Raw genomic sequence first — 17,987 nt, 5'->3', positions numbered from 1 at the left:
CACGCATTGGTTGGAAATAGGATTAAAAAAGAAGGTGAATCAATAAACAGATATTTTTTTCTACAAGTGCTGTGTGACAGGAGAAGTGAAAGCTTTGAAGTCTGTTTTTTTGGTTTTTTTTTTTTTTTTTTTTTTAAGGAAATATCTGTGACATTGTCTGGATGTATCGCTGCATCTTGCTTATCTTAAACTTCCCTGAACACAGACAAGTTCATAAACTACAAAATGCCCTATGAAATACAAGTTGTACCTAAATGCTTCCAAACTTCATGAGGCATCCCACAGCTATCATGGACAATTATTTCAGTATATAACTGTCCCTGTAATTAAAACTATTTCCTTAGCATTTTTGTTTAATTTATAAATCTTTCTGGCTTCAGTTTCAGCCTATTGTTTTCTACTCAGTCCATAGTATTTACAAAAAATGGTTCACTCCCTTTCTCTCTATGGATAACTTTCTCTTGTTTGAAGACAGCTATCTTAATCAGTATTGCTTTGGCTAGTAGTTTTCCAGTTCTCTTAGCAATTTTGTTGTCTTCCACTGAAAGCAGGGCACAGAGATATTGAGCACAATAAGAAAAATTAATTGTTAAAGCCTTGTATAACAGGCCCATGTATTAAAGCTTCAATCATCTAGGTAGAATTAGATGTAGTTAGAACAGAAAATTTATGTTTTGTAGCAACATAGAGCTCTATGAGTGTAGGATGACGGAATTGTGCAGTTCTGCTCCCCCTCTCATCTCTCTCTCCCACTTCCCATCACCAGCATTCACAAAGAAAATATGCAGAGATATAAAGACATAAACACAGAAACATACAAGACTTGTATCAACTGTGTTAGGATTCATAATCCGTATGGTCTCCTGATGAGATGACCCAAGCTTCGGTCCCACTCAGTACAAGGCCACCCTTAACAAGACGGAAGTCAGTGCTTCAGAGATACCACTGTATATTCTCTATTGATAAACAGGAGCTTCTTAAGAGGCAAATGCAGTGGTTAAATACTTTATGTAATGTCTACATTTACAGTTAGCTTTGTCTGTAACATAGACACATACATAATAAATACAGTGGCATTGTGCAGTAGGTACTGCCATGTATTAGTTTGAGACAGACTTTCCTTAGTAAGATTACACATTATACTGGTTCCTCAGCCTCCACTCACCTACAGTATTTACTGATCTACAGTACCTGGTGGGTTCACACTGGAGTCAAGCTAGCTGGAAGTAAAGTTTACAGAGGGTCAGCTGGACAGACAGCTTGGCTTCACCTTTTTGTTTTAACATTTTGTAATTCTATGGCATCACATAATGCTGAAGAACTGTTCAGAAAATGTAGTGCATCCGTCTATTCTCACAGAACAGAAGTGCTGCCGTATCTTAGAATCATAAAAAAAGAAAGGAAGGAAGGAAGGGAGGGAAGGAGGGAGGGAAAGAAAATACTGCACGGATCTATCTTTTTTTTTTTTAATCCAGTCAGATTATGAAGATACTGAAGCCAATGGGATGAGATTCAACAAGACCAAATGCCACGTCCTGCACTTTGGCCACAATAACCCCAGGCAACGCTACAGGCATGGGGCAGAGTGGCTAGAAGACTGTGTAGAGGAAATGGACCTGGGGGTGTTGATTGACGCTAGACTGAACATGAGCCAGCAGTGTGCCCAGGTGGCCAAGAAGGCCAATGGCATCCTGGCTTGTATCAGAAATAGTGTGGCCAGCAGGAACAGGGAAGTAATTATCCCCCTGTACTCAGCACTGGTGAGGCCGCATCTCGAGTACTGTGTAGTTTTGGGCCCCTCACTGTAAGAAAGACACCGAGGCCCTGGAGCGTGTCCAGACAAAGGTAACAAAGCTGGTGAGGGGTCTGGAGCACAGGCCTTATGAGGAGCGGCTGAAGGAGCTGGGATTGTTCAGTCTGGAGAAGAGGAGACTCAGGGGAGACCTTATTGCTCTCTATAACTACCTGAAGGGAGGTTGTAGTGAGCTGGGGGTTGGCCTCTTCTCATGTATAACCAGTGATAGGACTAGAGGGAATGGCTTCAAGCTTCCCCAGGGAAGATTCAGGCTGGACATTAGGAAATACTACTTCTCTGAAAGGGTGGTCAGGCACTGGAATGGGCTGCCCAGGGAGGTGGTGGAGTCACCGAGCCTGGTGGTGTTCAAAGAGCGTTTGGATGTTGTGTTAAGGGACATGGTTTAGTGACAACTATTGGTGAAGGGCAAATGGTTGGACTGGATGATCCTGTCAATTTTTTCCAACCTTAGCGATTCTATGATTCTGTGATTATCATAGAAAGGCTTTCCTCTTTATATAAAGAGTTCGTATTGTACAGCTCCTAGCACTATGGAGCCTCATCTCTTCTGATATCTACAATACAAGTAGTCAGTTTAATCACATTAACTAAGTGCACAGATTCAAATCATTCGATTGAGAAAAAGTATACAAAAACATACTGAGCAATTGGAGCCCCTTTACCATTTTAAGGCAGAGAGCTGCCTAATTTTGTTCAGGCTTTTTTTGTTCAGGTTGCACTAGATGGTTTGCCAAGCAACACAGAGAACAGGTGCAAGTACTTCAGGGATGGTTTTTTGAGAAGGACTACAGCATTTCATGCCAGCTGAGAATATTAGGCATGACAGAAATCAGCTTGACTCACCAGAACAGCCATTTAAGAGCAGAGCCTCTAGTGGTATCAATCAGCAAGGCTTGACTTCACCAGAGCTCTGCTAATTTACCCCTGTTGGGAAGCTGGCTCTGAGACTTTACAGAATGAAAATGAAACTAAGGAATCAAAACAAAGATCCTAAAATATTAGGAAATAAAACAGCTTGAGAATGTTACATTTTCCCAAGCATGCAAAAGAGAAGCCTGCAGGTAATATCTTCATTTTCATTTGTGGTTATTTGATACGTGCTCACACATGCATTATTGTGCTTAGAGAACTCTAAGGCCTATACTGAGAAAAATACCCAAGTTTTCTATCTTACTCTTGTTGCAGCTATTTCCCAGTCTCTTTCGGGCATAACTTCATAGAAAATAGACCTTGATAAAGATTTTTCCAACAATAGTTCTAAGAATATCTTCAACCATACAAAGAGAAATTAAGAAAAAAAAAGGAAGACCCAGTGTATATTGAAGGTCAGAGAGAGGTTCAGGGTAATTTAGAAGAAGTTCAGTTATTAAAGAGATATGTTTTCTAACCTTTCATTAGTGATTATGAATGTGTGAACAATTTTAGGACGTCCGATAAAGGAAGAATGCATAACACTAACTATAATATCTAACGAGTGCAAGTTGAGGCCATTCACTGTGCCGATGGAAGGAATCCCACTGTAATCCCCAACTCAAGATTTTGATCAATTGGTACACAAAGTAGCAAGTCCAGAAGCAAAACTTTTCATTAAGTGCACTGGTTCAAATGTTGTACTCTATCTGGAAAAGAGCAAATGTAATTCGAAGATGAAAGCTTCCACTATCAATTGAAATGAGCAGGCAAGAATGCAGAGAAGTAACATAAAACACAAAGATATTTTTGCTAAAATTGCCAAAAGAACTGATTTATTACTCAGGCAGTATGTCCTGATCTACCTAGATTATTTGCATGAAGCAGTACATAAGATGCTCAGCTGAGAATTATTGTTTAAAAGTGGAATAATAGAGATCTAGGTGTATTTTTAGACTAAAATACATATGAGGCTCCAATTCAGCAGAGCTATTGGAAATCTGAGACAACCATAAGATGTACTGCAGATATGTAAGCTGAATGTAACACCACCTGATTTTTTTTTTTTTCCTGTGGAAACTAGCAGATACAAAGAGCACACTAATGCTATTCAATAGAGTAAATTCTCAGCTACAAACACTACTTTTCAACATAGTCACCACAATTAGCTATGATTTTCACCATCAGTGAACAAGAGCCTTCACGTCCTGTTCATAAATACCTGCATGGTCATCAGGAATGTGGCTTGTCTTCACTTTGCTGTCTCCTTTGCTGAAATGCACCACCCACCACGTCACTATGCTCACATCCACTGTTTCATCTCCATAAACATTCAGAAAACATTGAAGAATGTCAGTGAGCGCCATTCTTTCCAACAGAGAAATTCAATGGCACATCTTTGCTTCATGCACACTTCCATGTCAAATGCCATTTTGTCAGACTGCCCTTCTGCTGTCATCTATCATGTGGCAACAAAACATAATGGAATATTGGTAGAAAAATTCAACCTTTACTGCCATACCACCAACATCCACGTCAGACCAACATAATAGAATAGGAGGCATTATTTTTGAAGCAGCCTTTGTATATTCTCCTTAAAGGTACTAAGGCATTCTTATTATTATACAAGATATAGGTGAGATCTTTTGTACATGATGAACAGCTCTGATCACCTGCTTTCAATTGAGATTATGTTAATTTAGAGTAACACTGAAAAGACAGAAGGAATAAGTTTAGTCTTCTGAGTGCAGTCAAAGAATCAGTCTTGTTTTCCCTCTCAGATAAGACACCTCTCCATAAATGCTTGTCAGAATTCAAAAACAGGATGGGAATTACATGCCTTAAATTTAAACATAAAACTCTTACAGGATTAAACAGTGATAAACCGGCCATACCAAATGTAACGTGATTGGAATCACCCTCTGATTTCCATCAGTTTAGAAGTGCTCAGTAACACACTCAAAATTCTCACACTCAGTAACACAGTACCAAAATTCTTCAAGATGGAGTGTAGCAGTCTGATAGATAATGCATCAGAGTAGGGGTAATCTGGAGATATGCATTCAGGTGTGATGTGAAGATTTTGGATGTTAAACTTAGTTCTCATCTCTAAGAATTAAGAGGAAAACGTATCTACTTCTTTACTGAGGTGGTTTTATTTACAGAATATCTTCGCTGTATGTCATTTGTTCCAAAGGGCTCAGCTTCTACTTATTATTTAACTTGGTGGTGGACGTTTATTTCTTCACTGTATGAAACTTCAGATGTTGGTGTCAGATAGAGAGGGTACGCTAGGATGATACGATACTGGTCTTGGTGGTACAGAGAAAATTAGCATGTCTTACTCATGGTTACTCATGTCTAATTTAAATGCCAGATACTTTCCCTCACGTCAGACTTTCAAAAACCTCATAGTTTAACGAAGTATTTGCATTCTTTGTATTATACATTACGTTCCTCTTTTCAAGGGAAAATATTCTATAATCGCAACATATTCCTTCTCTCAGTGAAATATTGTGCCCCTTCACCTTTTATGTACTGTCTGTGGACCATCTGTGAACAGCAGAGGTATTCCATGGCCTGTGGTGCAGAGGTGTACATGGAAAGAGTTATTTTGAAAAAAAATATATATTCCATTATGTACCGCAGAGAACTTGACTCATTTTTCTTTGTATTTCCATGACAATTACATGGAAGTGTTTTACAAAAATGTTATACTTCTTTGTTTAAAAAAAAAAAACACCAAAATGTTAGATCCTTCAAACAAATGAAGCCAAATCAAATGCATCCAGATGCTTCCTCCAACTCTATGAAAGTTCCTATAGATTAAATTTTAGCATTTTTTCAAACATCATTTTAGTAGTACATTGAAGCTTATACTTTAAAAAGAGATTAAGAGTCTAAATTAAAGATTGATCCTATCAAATTATGTAGTCCATAAACCAAATCTCTTACACTACAGAAAAGAAAAGGAATATGGTTGCACTAGTTCCTCTCAAACTTTAGTAATACCGCAAGCACAAAAGAAATGGTGAAGTAAAACTATTGCAGTTGAAAATGTGGCAGCTTACAAGTGTACAAAGAATTCAGGAGCCCTTAACTATGAACTCTCATGTACAGCTCTCCACAACACAGAAACAAAAGTATCTCCCACAATACTGATTAAGTCAGAATAATAACAGTCAGACTAAATGAGAGTCAGTAACTTCCTGTAGCCCTTTCTTGTCTTATACATTTGCTCACAGCTAGACAATGTGCTTACTCAAAGTCCACTAAACATAGCAGGAAGACTGGTGAGTACTAAGCTAGAATCTGAGTCCTGTTTGTCCTTCTAAAATGAAGTACCTCATTCCAACATATAAACAAAAAAGAAGTTTCACTTCCTCTTTCATATATACTTATGTATCTGTAAAAAAAAGATGTTGCAGAAAGGAAATTTCATTAAATAGCTGAGAGACTTGAAATCTCATGATTTCTTATCCTTCAGAAAATGCTAATATAATAAAGGAAGAAAGCCAATATTTTGCCAATACTGTCACCATGTGAATTTCATAGAGTGATAGACTGTCAGCATAACTTTCTACTTTATTAAAAGATGTCTTTGTTAAAAAAAAATAAAAATCTACATTATAAACTCCAGTCATATAAGAAAATAAAATCAAGGAATTCGATCACCAGACATAGCTTATATATGAAAATGACTAAAAATATTCTGCCTTTGTTTTGTGATTGTTTAACTCTGTAATTAAACACAGGGAGATTAAAAAAAAAAGGGGGGGAGAGAGAGAGAGAGAGAGGAAATCACAGTGGTTTTTGTTTGCTCTACTGACTTGAAAACAATTGAGTTTGCCATGCTCACTGAAAGGCAGTAACTATATACTAAATGAAACAAAGAATAAAAAACACCACAGTAATACATCCTGGAGCTTCCATTAACAGCATCCTCACTTTCAGTTGGATGACTAATTTTATTCTCGACAAATAATGAAGAATATCAAATAGTCATTCAGAATAAGCGTAAGAAAATAGAGCAAAAACCTACAGCAACAAAAAACCTTAGCCTTAGAATATCTGTTCCAAAATGTACATTCAGATGCTTACAACTATCAGAAAAAAGGTCTTGTCAGTTGTTCTGTATCATATCTGCACTCTTCCAATACTTGGTAAGCAGAGATTTTTCTGCTAGTACTATCAGGCATTGCCTGGCAGTGCTCCTAAGCGAAGTCAAACACTTCCACAGAAAGGAAAATCTTCAAACCAGTCTCCATATTTTATGTAGAAGACTGTATATGGAAATATAGGACATTAAATTACCAAGGCTGATGATTCTCTTTAAGAGAAAGCTTGCTATTTTTAGACATTTAAAATGCTTTAGACATGCTGCCTTGATATTGTTTAAAAAAAAAAAGAAAAAAGGTATTTAAATTAATCTGATATTTTATAATTAAAGGAAATTACTGATCTTAATTAAAAATGTTATTAAAAAAAATCACACAAGGCTGCAATCACAGTGCTCAGTTCAGACATCATGAGGCACTTACAATAGACAAACCCACTAGCAAGCAGCAACTCATAAATGATATATCATAAAGGACATCCTCATACCAACATTAACTTCAGCCTTTTTTACTTGAAGTAAACCCCATAGGATGACCTACAATTAGGCAATTCAGAGCCATTTAGAATATATTTTAAAATCAATTTGTTAGGACATTTCAGAAGGGAGCCTTCATAGGGAGCTGTCTAAGGATGATATAGACTCTAAGATTCCACAGGCCATGTTAGTGGCAGGGAACCAGCTAGGAAACAATTTTGCCTCAGCAGAATTGCCATCTTCTGAAAACAGATTTGTTTCAGAAAACCAAGCTTTTAAAATCATTTTGAATTTCTAAGGTTTTTGGAAAGAGGTGGGAAGAGGGGGAGAGAAAAGAGAAAAAAAAAAGAAGAAAAGGAAGACAGAAAGGAGAAAAGGGTAAAAAAGATCATCCAAAGATCTGAGACAAACTGCTTCGTATGAGAACTATATGGATGCTCTTTTCTTTGTTTTCACCAGCGAACATTTCTACGTGCTTTTTTGACTCTTTAGCATATAAGCTAGGCCATCCACCTGAGACTTAGTCCTCTCATCTGCTGTTATTTATTTACTGAGAGTAAGCTCCCATTAAAAGAGACACAACATCACAGTACTATGGCCTAGAAAGGCTCTGACCTAGGTCAGGGCATCCTCCTTGAGGAGGGCTGAGCTGAAGACACTGCTCCTATCATCAGTCAAAGAGGCAAGGAGCACTCTACACTCTGCCCACATAGTCAAAGAAAGGCAGAGGATAACCTCCCCAGAGGTCCAAAGAATAATTGCCCCCCTTTTACACAAAGAAAGCAAATTTTACTGTGAGGAAAGAAAATAGAAGAGATGTAAAAATAATAAGAATAATAAGACTGATGAAATTGCAACTTGGTGTAGTTTTCTGGTTTGTTTTGGTGTAAGCTTTTCCTGTGCTTTTTTCTCCTACTAATTTCCTGTTGGGATTGGCAGCCAACGACTCACCTGCATCCATACATAAGGTCAACAGTATAGCCAAAAAAAACAGCCTACAGATTCCCTTTGCCATCCTGCACTTAAATCGTTTGCAACAACCTTCACCCTGACACCATGAGTATAGCAAGGTTTAAAGCATTAGGCAAAAACAAGGCTAAGACAACTTCCCCTTGTTAGTGCTTTTGTTATGGTAACAATATAAGTACCCAGTCTTCATGGGTGGCTCCTGCAGTTAAAGACAAAACAACAGCAAGTAGCTCCAGTGAAAATTATGCCTAGCTTCAGAATGATAGGAATATGACGATTATGGCAATTTTTATTTATTTTTTTTGCATACACTTGAGGAAAACCGAACTGGTAAGCCCCATGGACTGACAGTGGCTTCCTATGTCCAGGAAAAGCCCACAAGGTTCATTTTCCAGTCAATAATGTTTAAACCATTTCCTACACACTCTAGAATACTCATGGATTCAGTGGATAGGTAGAAATTAAACAAAGTAATTAGAGGTCCCTAAGTTAGATTTTTAATCTTAAAATCCAGAATTTACCATGGGCAACCCCATACTCCCAATAGACAAGCAAAGAGCACATAACAGGGATCACATCATACCATGGATCCTCTCCTGGGAAGCTGAGGAGGGGTTTTCCTGCAGCTGGCTTCTTGCAGACCAAGTTCTGTTGAATGCCTACCATCTTTAATATATATCATCAGAAATTATCATGCAAACATTGTCCTGACTGACAACTTATCTAGTAGACAAATCAAAAATAAATGAGAAGAGGAGGGAAAAAAAATGAGTGACATGATGAGGAACCAACAATTTGTCATTTGGTATGTTTTATCAGGCAGTTTGACAAATTTCCTGTTGGATAACTGATTAGAATTTCCCTATTTTTAATCTTTATTTCATACTCAAATATGATCATCAGTCATTAATCAATAGGGTTTAAAGTGTTCATGATTAATGGGCAATGCCTTCAGTATAAATAAGAGTTTCTGAGATGCTGGGATTTATCTGGCTCTAAAGCTTGGAGGGTTGCTCCAAGTGTTCATCCCCTAGATTCAATAAAAAGGGACCAGGAGAATTGATGAGATTCTGTGCCAATAGGATGATTAGATGAAATGGAAGCAGCTATTAAGGACCTGCAGAAGATAATGATGAAAAAAGATCCAAGGGGTTAACAGGAGTCTGCTTTTCATATAAGTACTGGCAGAGATTAATAAGTCTCTGTGCTACAGATAAGTAGGATTCACAGCAGCTCTACGGTAAAAAGAAACAAGGCAGATTAATGAAATTACCACCTTCTGCTCCACCAGGATGTATAAAGTCAAGGCTACAGAAGTGCCGTGAAGCTGCCGAAGGGTTAATAGGAGCCCAGCTTACACAGCAAGCAGAGGGAACTGGGCAGGTACCGGAGTTGCAGATGAGTAGCAATGAAGGGGTTAACAAAAAGCCTACACGCATTGAGATGCTAATTGTCAAGATAGCGAATTACTTGAGGGAAGTAATTTGACTATTTGAAACTCCCACGAAGGATGCCAGCCTGTGTCCACTCCATCTGTCAGGCTCCGTGAAACACGGCGAATTGAACTCCAAATCCAAATTCACATGTGATGAAGTCACTTTAATTTCCCAGCCAGCCGAGCACTGCTGCCATGCCCACTGCGCAGAGGGTAGCACTGCATTTCAACTTTTCATCTGAAATCCAGGAGGCACAGTAACCTGTTACTTGCTGCTGCTTTTTTTTTTTTCTTCCTCTTTCTCTCACCATTTTCTGCCTCAGTGCTACAACTGAGTCATTCTGTTGCCCATGGCTCGTGGGTATATACAGTACTCCTGCAGCGCGCTGCATTATTCCTGAGTTAATCTCTCAGTGTTATTTTCGGCTAATGCAGATGTGGGGTTTGCTTACCGTCGCTTTGTAGACACTTGTCGAAAACCATTTGGAAAGCTTAACTATGCATAAATCTGCAGAGTGAATGTTTCCTTTCATTCACTTGCTCCTATTATTTGATTTCTTGTAGGCCTCTGCGGCAGAGATGGAGAAAATAAGGTAAGTGAGACAGTTTATTTACATCTCATTATAGACAAGAAATGTTCTGCTGCACAAAGGACAATACAGACTCTTTGAAAATATGTTGCTTAATATGACCAGAGTAAAATACTGGATTGCATGACGATGTAAGGGAAGCTGTGTTTTAGAGACAAAAGAAAAGGAATGTGGTTATAGTAGTAAATCTGTTTTGCAGACATGTCAATTCAGAAGGGGTGTTTTATACACAAACGTGTTTTATTGCCAGATGCAGAGGATATATGATTATATAAATGTTGTAGTCACTTGTCCATTTACTGCAAGAGCTTACCATTCCATTTAATGAGGAAAGTGGATCAATAATTCATGAAAAAGCTGAAGAAAATATAGGCTTGACTTCAAAGCATCTAATTACTGTGGTTTGTTTCAGTATAACGTTGTAAGATTGGTGTTCGATTTTTGTTTTATATTGTATACCAGACAGACAAATCTCATCTCCTCCGTGTTTAAAATGTTGTCATACTGTACCAGTTTCTCAGCACATCTCACTGCTTAAAGCAAAAAGAGATGGCTTTTATAAATACAAGTTTTCCATCTCATGTCCGAATACAAGTCTGCTTTGGGGGATATTGCTTTTGTGTATGCTATTAAGAAAGGAAAAAACAACAAAAAAAGCATTCCAGCACCTTTAAAAATAATTTCAAATCAAATCCTGTCTATTGATTAAATCATCAACTATTATCAAAATTAGACTATTATCAAAATAAAAAGCTGAGCTTTTTACTTTACCCTTAAATATGTTACGAAGCTTGTTTTGATAACCCAAAACACTGGCCCTGATCTTATTTGGTTCTATTGGACAAGTCTAAATTCCTTCCCCAAGCCCGGTGACTCAGTTTGGCTAGTGGCAACTATTGTCCAAGCACAACTTTTTAGATTCCATGAGTCTGGAATGACTACCCCGAGTTTCTGGAAACACAGAAAAGTTTTAGAATTCTGGAAATAAGTAAAGATAAAATATGGCAATCATAAAAAGAAAAAAACAGATGGCTAATGAATTCTGGGCTGGAAACAAAATTCTGTTTCTCTTTTCAAAAGAACAAGGAGGTTATCTCTCACAGTGGACTTGAAGATGCACAACTGAAAGTTTCTAATGTCAATACGTACTTCAGCTGTACATTTTTATACTTTTTTCATGTCACTGAAAGAGTAACTTCTGAACTGAAAGAAAAAAATCCTGTGCAACACATTGTGGTTTTGCATGTAAATTGGAACTGTATTTTATAGTTGTGAGTTTTTTGTGTGTGGTTGTTTCTTTTTTCCTGAGTAAGGACTGAGAAAAACCTCAGTATGTGGTTCTGCACTTACTAAAAATTCTAAACAGGATCTCAGATGGTATATGCACATTCATGTCATGAATTACTCTGTTAGCAGATGCAAGCAAATGTGTAGATACGTGTTCACTTGATAAGCATGTGTGCATAAACACATGCTATTACTTTTTTGGGCATGCTTTTGCTTCTGCTCTTGTCACATTTGCAGTAACAGGCAGCAAAGCCCAGGAGAATAAGCTCAGGAATATAATGAAAAGAAGAGAGTTTTCTATGAGAAGAGTAAATAGTCATAAAGCTCCATCTTCCTAGCACCCTAGTTTTACAGCTGTTAGACATGCAGCAGTCCTTACCTCAGTACTTCCTGAGCACTTGTACAGATGGAAATCTCCTACCGCTCCACTGAACGAGGTGGGAGTTAATAGCTAAACTCAAACAAGAGAGGGGTCAGGCTGTGTCAGTAGCCTGTTAATGAAGTTTTCTGCTTGGACTTCTTGTGTGTAAAAATTGCTTCTGACTGACGTTGGCCCCTATCACCCAAGCTGCAGCCCAAGTATAGCAAGATGAGATGGGAAAGCTAAATCAGGACTTGCTCTTGTACATATGGTCTGATTTCTGGGTGGTCCTGTGTGGAACCAGGAGTTAGACTCGATGATCTTTATGGGTTCCTATAAACTCAGGATTTTCTGTGATTCTTTGACTGCAGAAGTTGCGCTGTTCCAATCCAAACTTTGCTGGGCTCCTGTCCACAGTTACTGTCCCCAGTGCAAACTGACTGGGCAATGGAAACAAAATCTGGAGTCATTATTCTAAATGCATGCTGAACTCACAGACCTGAGAGAATTCAATTTTTCCTAAGCCTCTCCTCCAAGCCTGACACCCAGATTAAGGCAGACTGGCTCAACTTTTTGACACAGTGGCCTCAGAGAGACCATGAGGAATGAGAGCCTGAAATGAGGGAAGGAAAAGAATTATAACGAGGGAAGAGGACGGGCCAGGAGGAAAGAGCTGGTGGCTTTTTTTCGTTTGTTTGTAATAGGTAAGATGTAGAAACCAGTATAACAACGCAGGAAGAGGCATTGGCACAAGGTACTTGAAGATGTCCTACTAGGCCTAGCTCCTTCCCTACTCTCTTCAGCCAGCTGAGGATGTGTCATCCTGCAGCAGCCAGGCACAAGCCAGGTGTGCAGAAGGTACATGCGGAAAGGGGTCTGGAATACTGGCCTGCAATCAGCAAAAAAGATAAAAAACAAAACAAACACCCAAAATTACATCCACAGAAATCACGCAGGGTGAAAATTTCCAGGGTTAAAGAAACCTGGGGTGCAGTCCACAGCACACTTTGAGAGAAGGAAGCCTTTTAAACATAAAGAATAGGTGCAGAACTTCTAAAAGGAGCTGTTCCACGCTTGCAGCCCTTGACCCATAGGCTCAGACATGTTACAAAGGCAGCTCTGAGTTGTCAGGCGAGCCGTGCTCCTTTTGCTGCCCAGTGTATCTGGGACACTCCAAGGACCGGCCAAGGTGGCCGGGCCCACAAAAGACAGAGACAGACACAGAAGGCTACAAAACTGATCTACTGATCACCAACAGCGAATTTTCTGAGCCAAGGCAGCACAACAATGGTGCTGTGAGTTAAGACACACACTTCAGCATTATGTTCCTTCACACAGAATCTGGTTGACAAGATTAAATTCATCTTGTATTAAACAGTGGTAATTCCCCTTGTAGGCCAAGGGAACCCTGCAGCACACAACATCATGCCACATCCTTTTCAGCCAGGTGACAGAATCCAACAGCATGACAGGTGAAAAGAACAGTAAGAAGCAGAAGTGTGCAGTTATCTATATCTAGCCTGATATAGCAATGACATTGGAAACATGTTTTGTACTGAAACCTTGACCAGAAGGATAAGTAGCTACAACAAATTCTTCACACAGAACAGTTCTTACCATTACATAATGTTTGTAACACCACAACATACCAGTAGGATACGCAGGAAGTAAGGCTAACTACTAATCACAAACCCCTTGAAGATCTGCACTGTATTTTGGCTGTGTGCAGCTAAGTGGTCTTTTTAAACATTAATTATGACTACAATCTCTTGCAAACAGTTTTGTAGGCATGGTTCTTTATAGTGTTTGCAAACAAGGACTATAAATTTTAGTTCAAGCACATTTCAAACGTACCTATACTAACTTATTTTGACTCAGCACTGTGCTGTTTTGTGCATGTCTCTCCAAGAGGAGTACATGCCTTCCAAGCCTTGGGCCTTGCAGACAACTAGTGGTGACTGGCTCACTAATTTATAAATACCCAGGAAACTACTCCTTTGAGTCAAATTTAATCCCTGGCAAGGCTAGACATGCAAAAGGAAGATGCCTGCCAGTTCTACCACAATTCCAGTACAAACTCACTCAGTAATCTTTCATTGCTTCCATTTAATCCTGCTTGAAATACATTCAACCTTTCAAGTAAAAGGTTGTGAAGTTTGATGTAAGAGACTTCCTGACATTTTCATACACAATTTTTGATCAGATTCACAGTGTTTCTGGCACTCCATAGGAGATACCAGTTAAGGCTGTAGATACTGTTCAATAAAAGCTTTTTCTTTTTATGAAGATGTTCCTAAAATTTAAGTGGCAAATCAGAAACTCTATAAATCAATTATCTTTAGTCTAATTTTTCAAGATTCACAATATGCTGAACTGTACAACTAAAAGATACACAGGACAGTACACATCACCACCATGAACTGTTAGACTCCCGTAATTAGTGCCTACAAGAAGATGGACATTACGCTTCCCAGACTGCAGTGTAGCTGTGTTATCTTCCAGCTGAGGATTACTTCATGAGCACCAGTAGTGGCACTTCACTCATTATCCGTGAATCTCTGATCAAAGTGATCCAAACCTCACAAGGGACGGGTGAGGTAACATCTTTATTTCACTATAGCCCTTATTTCAGAGCATGTGAGAATGATCTGTTTCACACAGCTGGTAGTAAGTCAGGAGCTCAATCCAAGTCTCTTGAATTTTCAAACCTAAGACTTTTCTTAAGCACGTTTGAGTTCATCTGCAGTAAGAAAGGAAAAATCACTCTTTAAAAAGAACATCAAAGGCACATGCAGCCATGGGGAAAAGTTTCTATGGTAGTTGAGTGGGTAAGTGAATACCTCCTTTAATGCCCACTAGATCATGCTGCCACTTGGTATAAATAAAGCAAGCCCTCTTCATATGGTAATGAACACATTGCAATTTCCTGCAATTCCCACCTTGTCCTCCCTTCTCTCAGCCTGTATCTATGTTAATTTTACCTCAGTTACTTAATACAAGGGGATTTTTTCCCCCCCCTCCAAGAAACTTACACACTATGCCTTGCCTTTGCATCCAGAGCTGCTCTACTGAGAGCCACTGCCTGCATAGAGGCACGATGCTTCAGGACAGCAGTAAAGCTGTGCAAACAGCAACTCCAGCATCTGCTCAGCAGTGCCTGTGGGCTCAAGCCCATGCTGGGGCTTAGAACCCCAGCTGAGGATGCAGGCAAAGAGACGGCACGGGGAAAGCTCAGAAGAAATAGAGCATAGAGAAATGCGGGCATGAAAAAGGCTGTGAGATTGGGGTCATTAGAGGTTATGGTAGAAGAGTCATGTAGATAAGTGAATGTTGGGTCCATTTTGAAATACAGAAGGAAAAACATAGGAAGAGAGCTGACTACTTGCAGTCAAACAAGTGAAGCTGTTTTTCATTTTTCCTCTGCTCAGCAAGCTACTTTCATCTCCCAGGCAGTCCCAAAAGCAGTGACAGCCCTGCAGGGTTGTTCGCAGCATATCTGCTCTGCTCACCCTGCCATCCAAGATGATAACTGCAACACACTGCACAGCTCTCTCCCCCAGAGACCACAATGAGCTTTAAGTTTGGTGAGTGCCAACCACAGCAGTAGGAGCAATGGATACTCAAGAAACAATAACACTGGAGCTGGGAATCAGCTGGAGTTCAGAGCCACCAGTTTTAGGAGGTTTATTCACACTATTATGGCCACAGTATGCTTGCATAGTTCATATGAGTCCAATCCATTTTCACAGCTGCTGTTATATGTGCTAGTCCATCAAACCAGTACAACTTCAACTCAGTGGAATTCTATTGCCCTACAGCCCCACACCCTAAACCTCAATCCATTCCTTAGAAAAATGATCAAAAAAGGCAAGAGTTTTTGTATGGAAGGAATAATCTCCAGTCACATGGTGTAACAAGTGTTGTGTTACATCTATTAGCTCTAGGTAAATAGTAGAGTGGAAGCGTCCAGCAAACAAGAAACATGACAGGAAAAGAGAACAGAATAGATTGAAACTGAAGGAAACCAGGTACAGCAGAGGAAAGTGGCCTGCAGGGACAAGTGGGAGCTAAGCAAACATCAGAAGAGACTGAGGAAGTAGGTAGGAGGAGATGAGCCATGCCATCAAACTGGGAGCTGCAGTGAGTCATGGGGGAAGAGGCTGGACCTAGGCGATACCAGGCTTACAAATAACGCTCTGCCTACCACTTTCCTGTAAGGCAAAGTGCAGCACTGAGCAATACTATGAGTACTCAGGAAAAAAAAAAGAAAAAGGGATAGGATAGTCTGACAATATTTATGAAAAAAGGTCTATTTATTATAGTGTTCACGATTAGTTCAAGTTTTGTGACACAGGGATTAGAGTTTCCAGGACACATTTTCTCAAAAATGCAATGATCCTTGATTGTCAGAAAAATCAAAAGGTGGGCAAATTGGATGCTCTCCCCATTCTCTTTATTGCTAATAGCAACTAGACTTCGGTTTATGTAAGCACTCAGACCGAAGCTACCAGAGAAGTGTGCTAAATAGCGAGAGCAGGAACTTACACAGCTAGCAGAGATGATGACTGCAGCAGTAACAAAACAATCTTACAAGCTGAAGAGTATAAAGACTTCTAAGCTGCAACCCAAAAAGCGTTCAAGTGAAGCATGGTTTGTGAACCATACCTGAGTGTGGTGAAATAAAGTACATTTTGAATGCTTGCTGTTGTGAGGAAGGAGAGAAGTGTTGCAAACAAGTTATCTACAGGCTTTTGCAACTGCTATTGCTGCTGGCATGGCTCAGGCAATTTAATTTACCAATCAATTCTTCGTTTACACACAAGTGATTTGCAAATACACTCAAAAACTCTATAAGCAGATATAATTCAATTTTGATTTTTAAAGAATATTATCTGAAATATAAGAAAAATACTGAGCTTATCACAAGTTAAAGTAAAAATCTAAGGGTCTGAATTGTCTTAGGGATGACTTTAGTTAGAATTACAACATGCTTAAATACAGACAATCAACAGTAGTTGTACTTTTAGGAATTAATGAATAAGAGGGTTGTATAGTTTATAGAACTCTCAAGCAGGGTAGATGGATTATTAGTGGCTGTAGGTCCTTTGCTAGATTCTCTCATGTGTGACTATACTACTACTTGTGTGAACCACACAACTCCTATTATTCAGCTCTTCCAGGAACAAGTTATACCTCATTGAAAAGTTCATCGTCTTTGCACACTAACTCATTTTATTGATATTTATAAACAGAGCCAGAAACTATGTATATATGTATATTATCTCTCAGAGCATAACTTCCTTCCTACGTGCATTCACAAAGCTCTGAGGAGCACAGTTATCTAGCTTACTTTCTGAACTTGCCCAACCATCACCGTATCTGCAAAACTCTAACTTGCAAGAGAACGCACACACAGCTCACACAACAGACTTGCATCTAGGAATGGAAACATCATTACAGAGTAGTACAGAAGAACACTGCAGTAGCTAATTTAGTTGTGTGATGTACCAGGACATCGTATACAAATTACATTTAGGCTAAGCAGAGCAAAATGCAAGTTTTGACTGCCTCATGTCAATTTCACATATCTTTTAAACAGAGAGGAGGCAGAGAAGGAGGACTATATCCAAGAAGAAAAGAGGAGCTTCAAACTTTTTCTGGAGGTCACTGAGCTTTCCATGGAATTCTTCATTGTGCTGAAAAGACCCTCACATTCACAAGAGGCTTTCATTACTCCAAAGAATCACCCTCTTAGGCAAGACTAAGTTTCCCATCTATATCAAGGCAAAGGAACTTAATTCTGAAGCATCTGTCCAAATCAAGTCAATGAGATGCTCTTATGTTATGTGGTCTGATAGCTTTAACTGCCATTTAGACAGGGAGATCAGTTTAAGGAGTTGCTCTATTAGCTCTAGGAGAGCTATCCTAGAATTTCCAGCAGTGAATGGTAATATTTTCTTTCCCCCCCCTCGGCCATCTCCCTACAGCTCATTCTTACAGTAGGCAATTTGAAGAGACAAGCAACC

The 17,987-nt window shown here is 39.2% G+C and overlaps 1 protein-coding gene and 1 long non-coding RNA gene across 6 annotated transcripts in view; one reads left to right on the top strand and one right to left on the bottom strand.

Moving 5' to 3' along the window:
* Positions 1 to 17,987, top strand: part of BEGAIN (brain enriched guanylate kinase associated) — a 148,664-nt gene that overhangs the window by 33,224 nt on the left and 97,453 nt on the right. For 4 of the 5 annotated variants that reach the window (XM_015287793.4, XM_040701263.2, XM_040701262.2 and 1 more), the window contains exons 1-2: positions 9,775 to 9,936; positions 10,288 to 10,316. In XM_015287793.4, the coding sequence (XP_015143279.2) occupies positions 9,919 to 9,936; positions 10,288 to 10,316 (47 nt within the window). In that variant the 5' untranslated portion in view covers positions 9,775 to 9,918. Of the gene's footprint in view, positions 1 to 9,774; positions 9,937 to 10,287; positions 10,317 to 17,987 lie in introns of those variants that run through there. The other variant, XM_046942492.1, reaches the window with a different exon arrangement.
* Positions 1 to 17,987, bottom strand: part of LOC121110858 — a 199,818-nt gene that overhangs the window by 145,405 nt on the left and 36,426 nt on the right. The window lies entirely within an intron of this gene.

The sequence above is a fragment of the Gallus gallus genome, chromosome 5, assembly GCF_016699485.2.
Source record: "Gallus gallus isolate bGalGal1 chromosome 5, bGalGal1.mat.broiler.GRCg7b, whole genome shotgun sequence".
NCBI lineage: Eukaryota > Metazoa > Chordata > Aves > Galliformes > Phasianidae > Gallus > Gallus gallus.
This window is presented reverse-complemented; position numbering and strand designations above follow the sequence as displayed.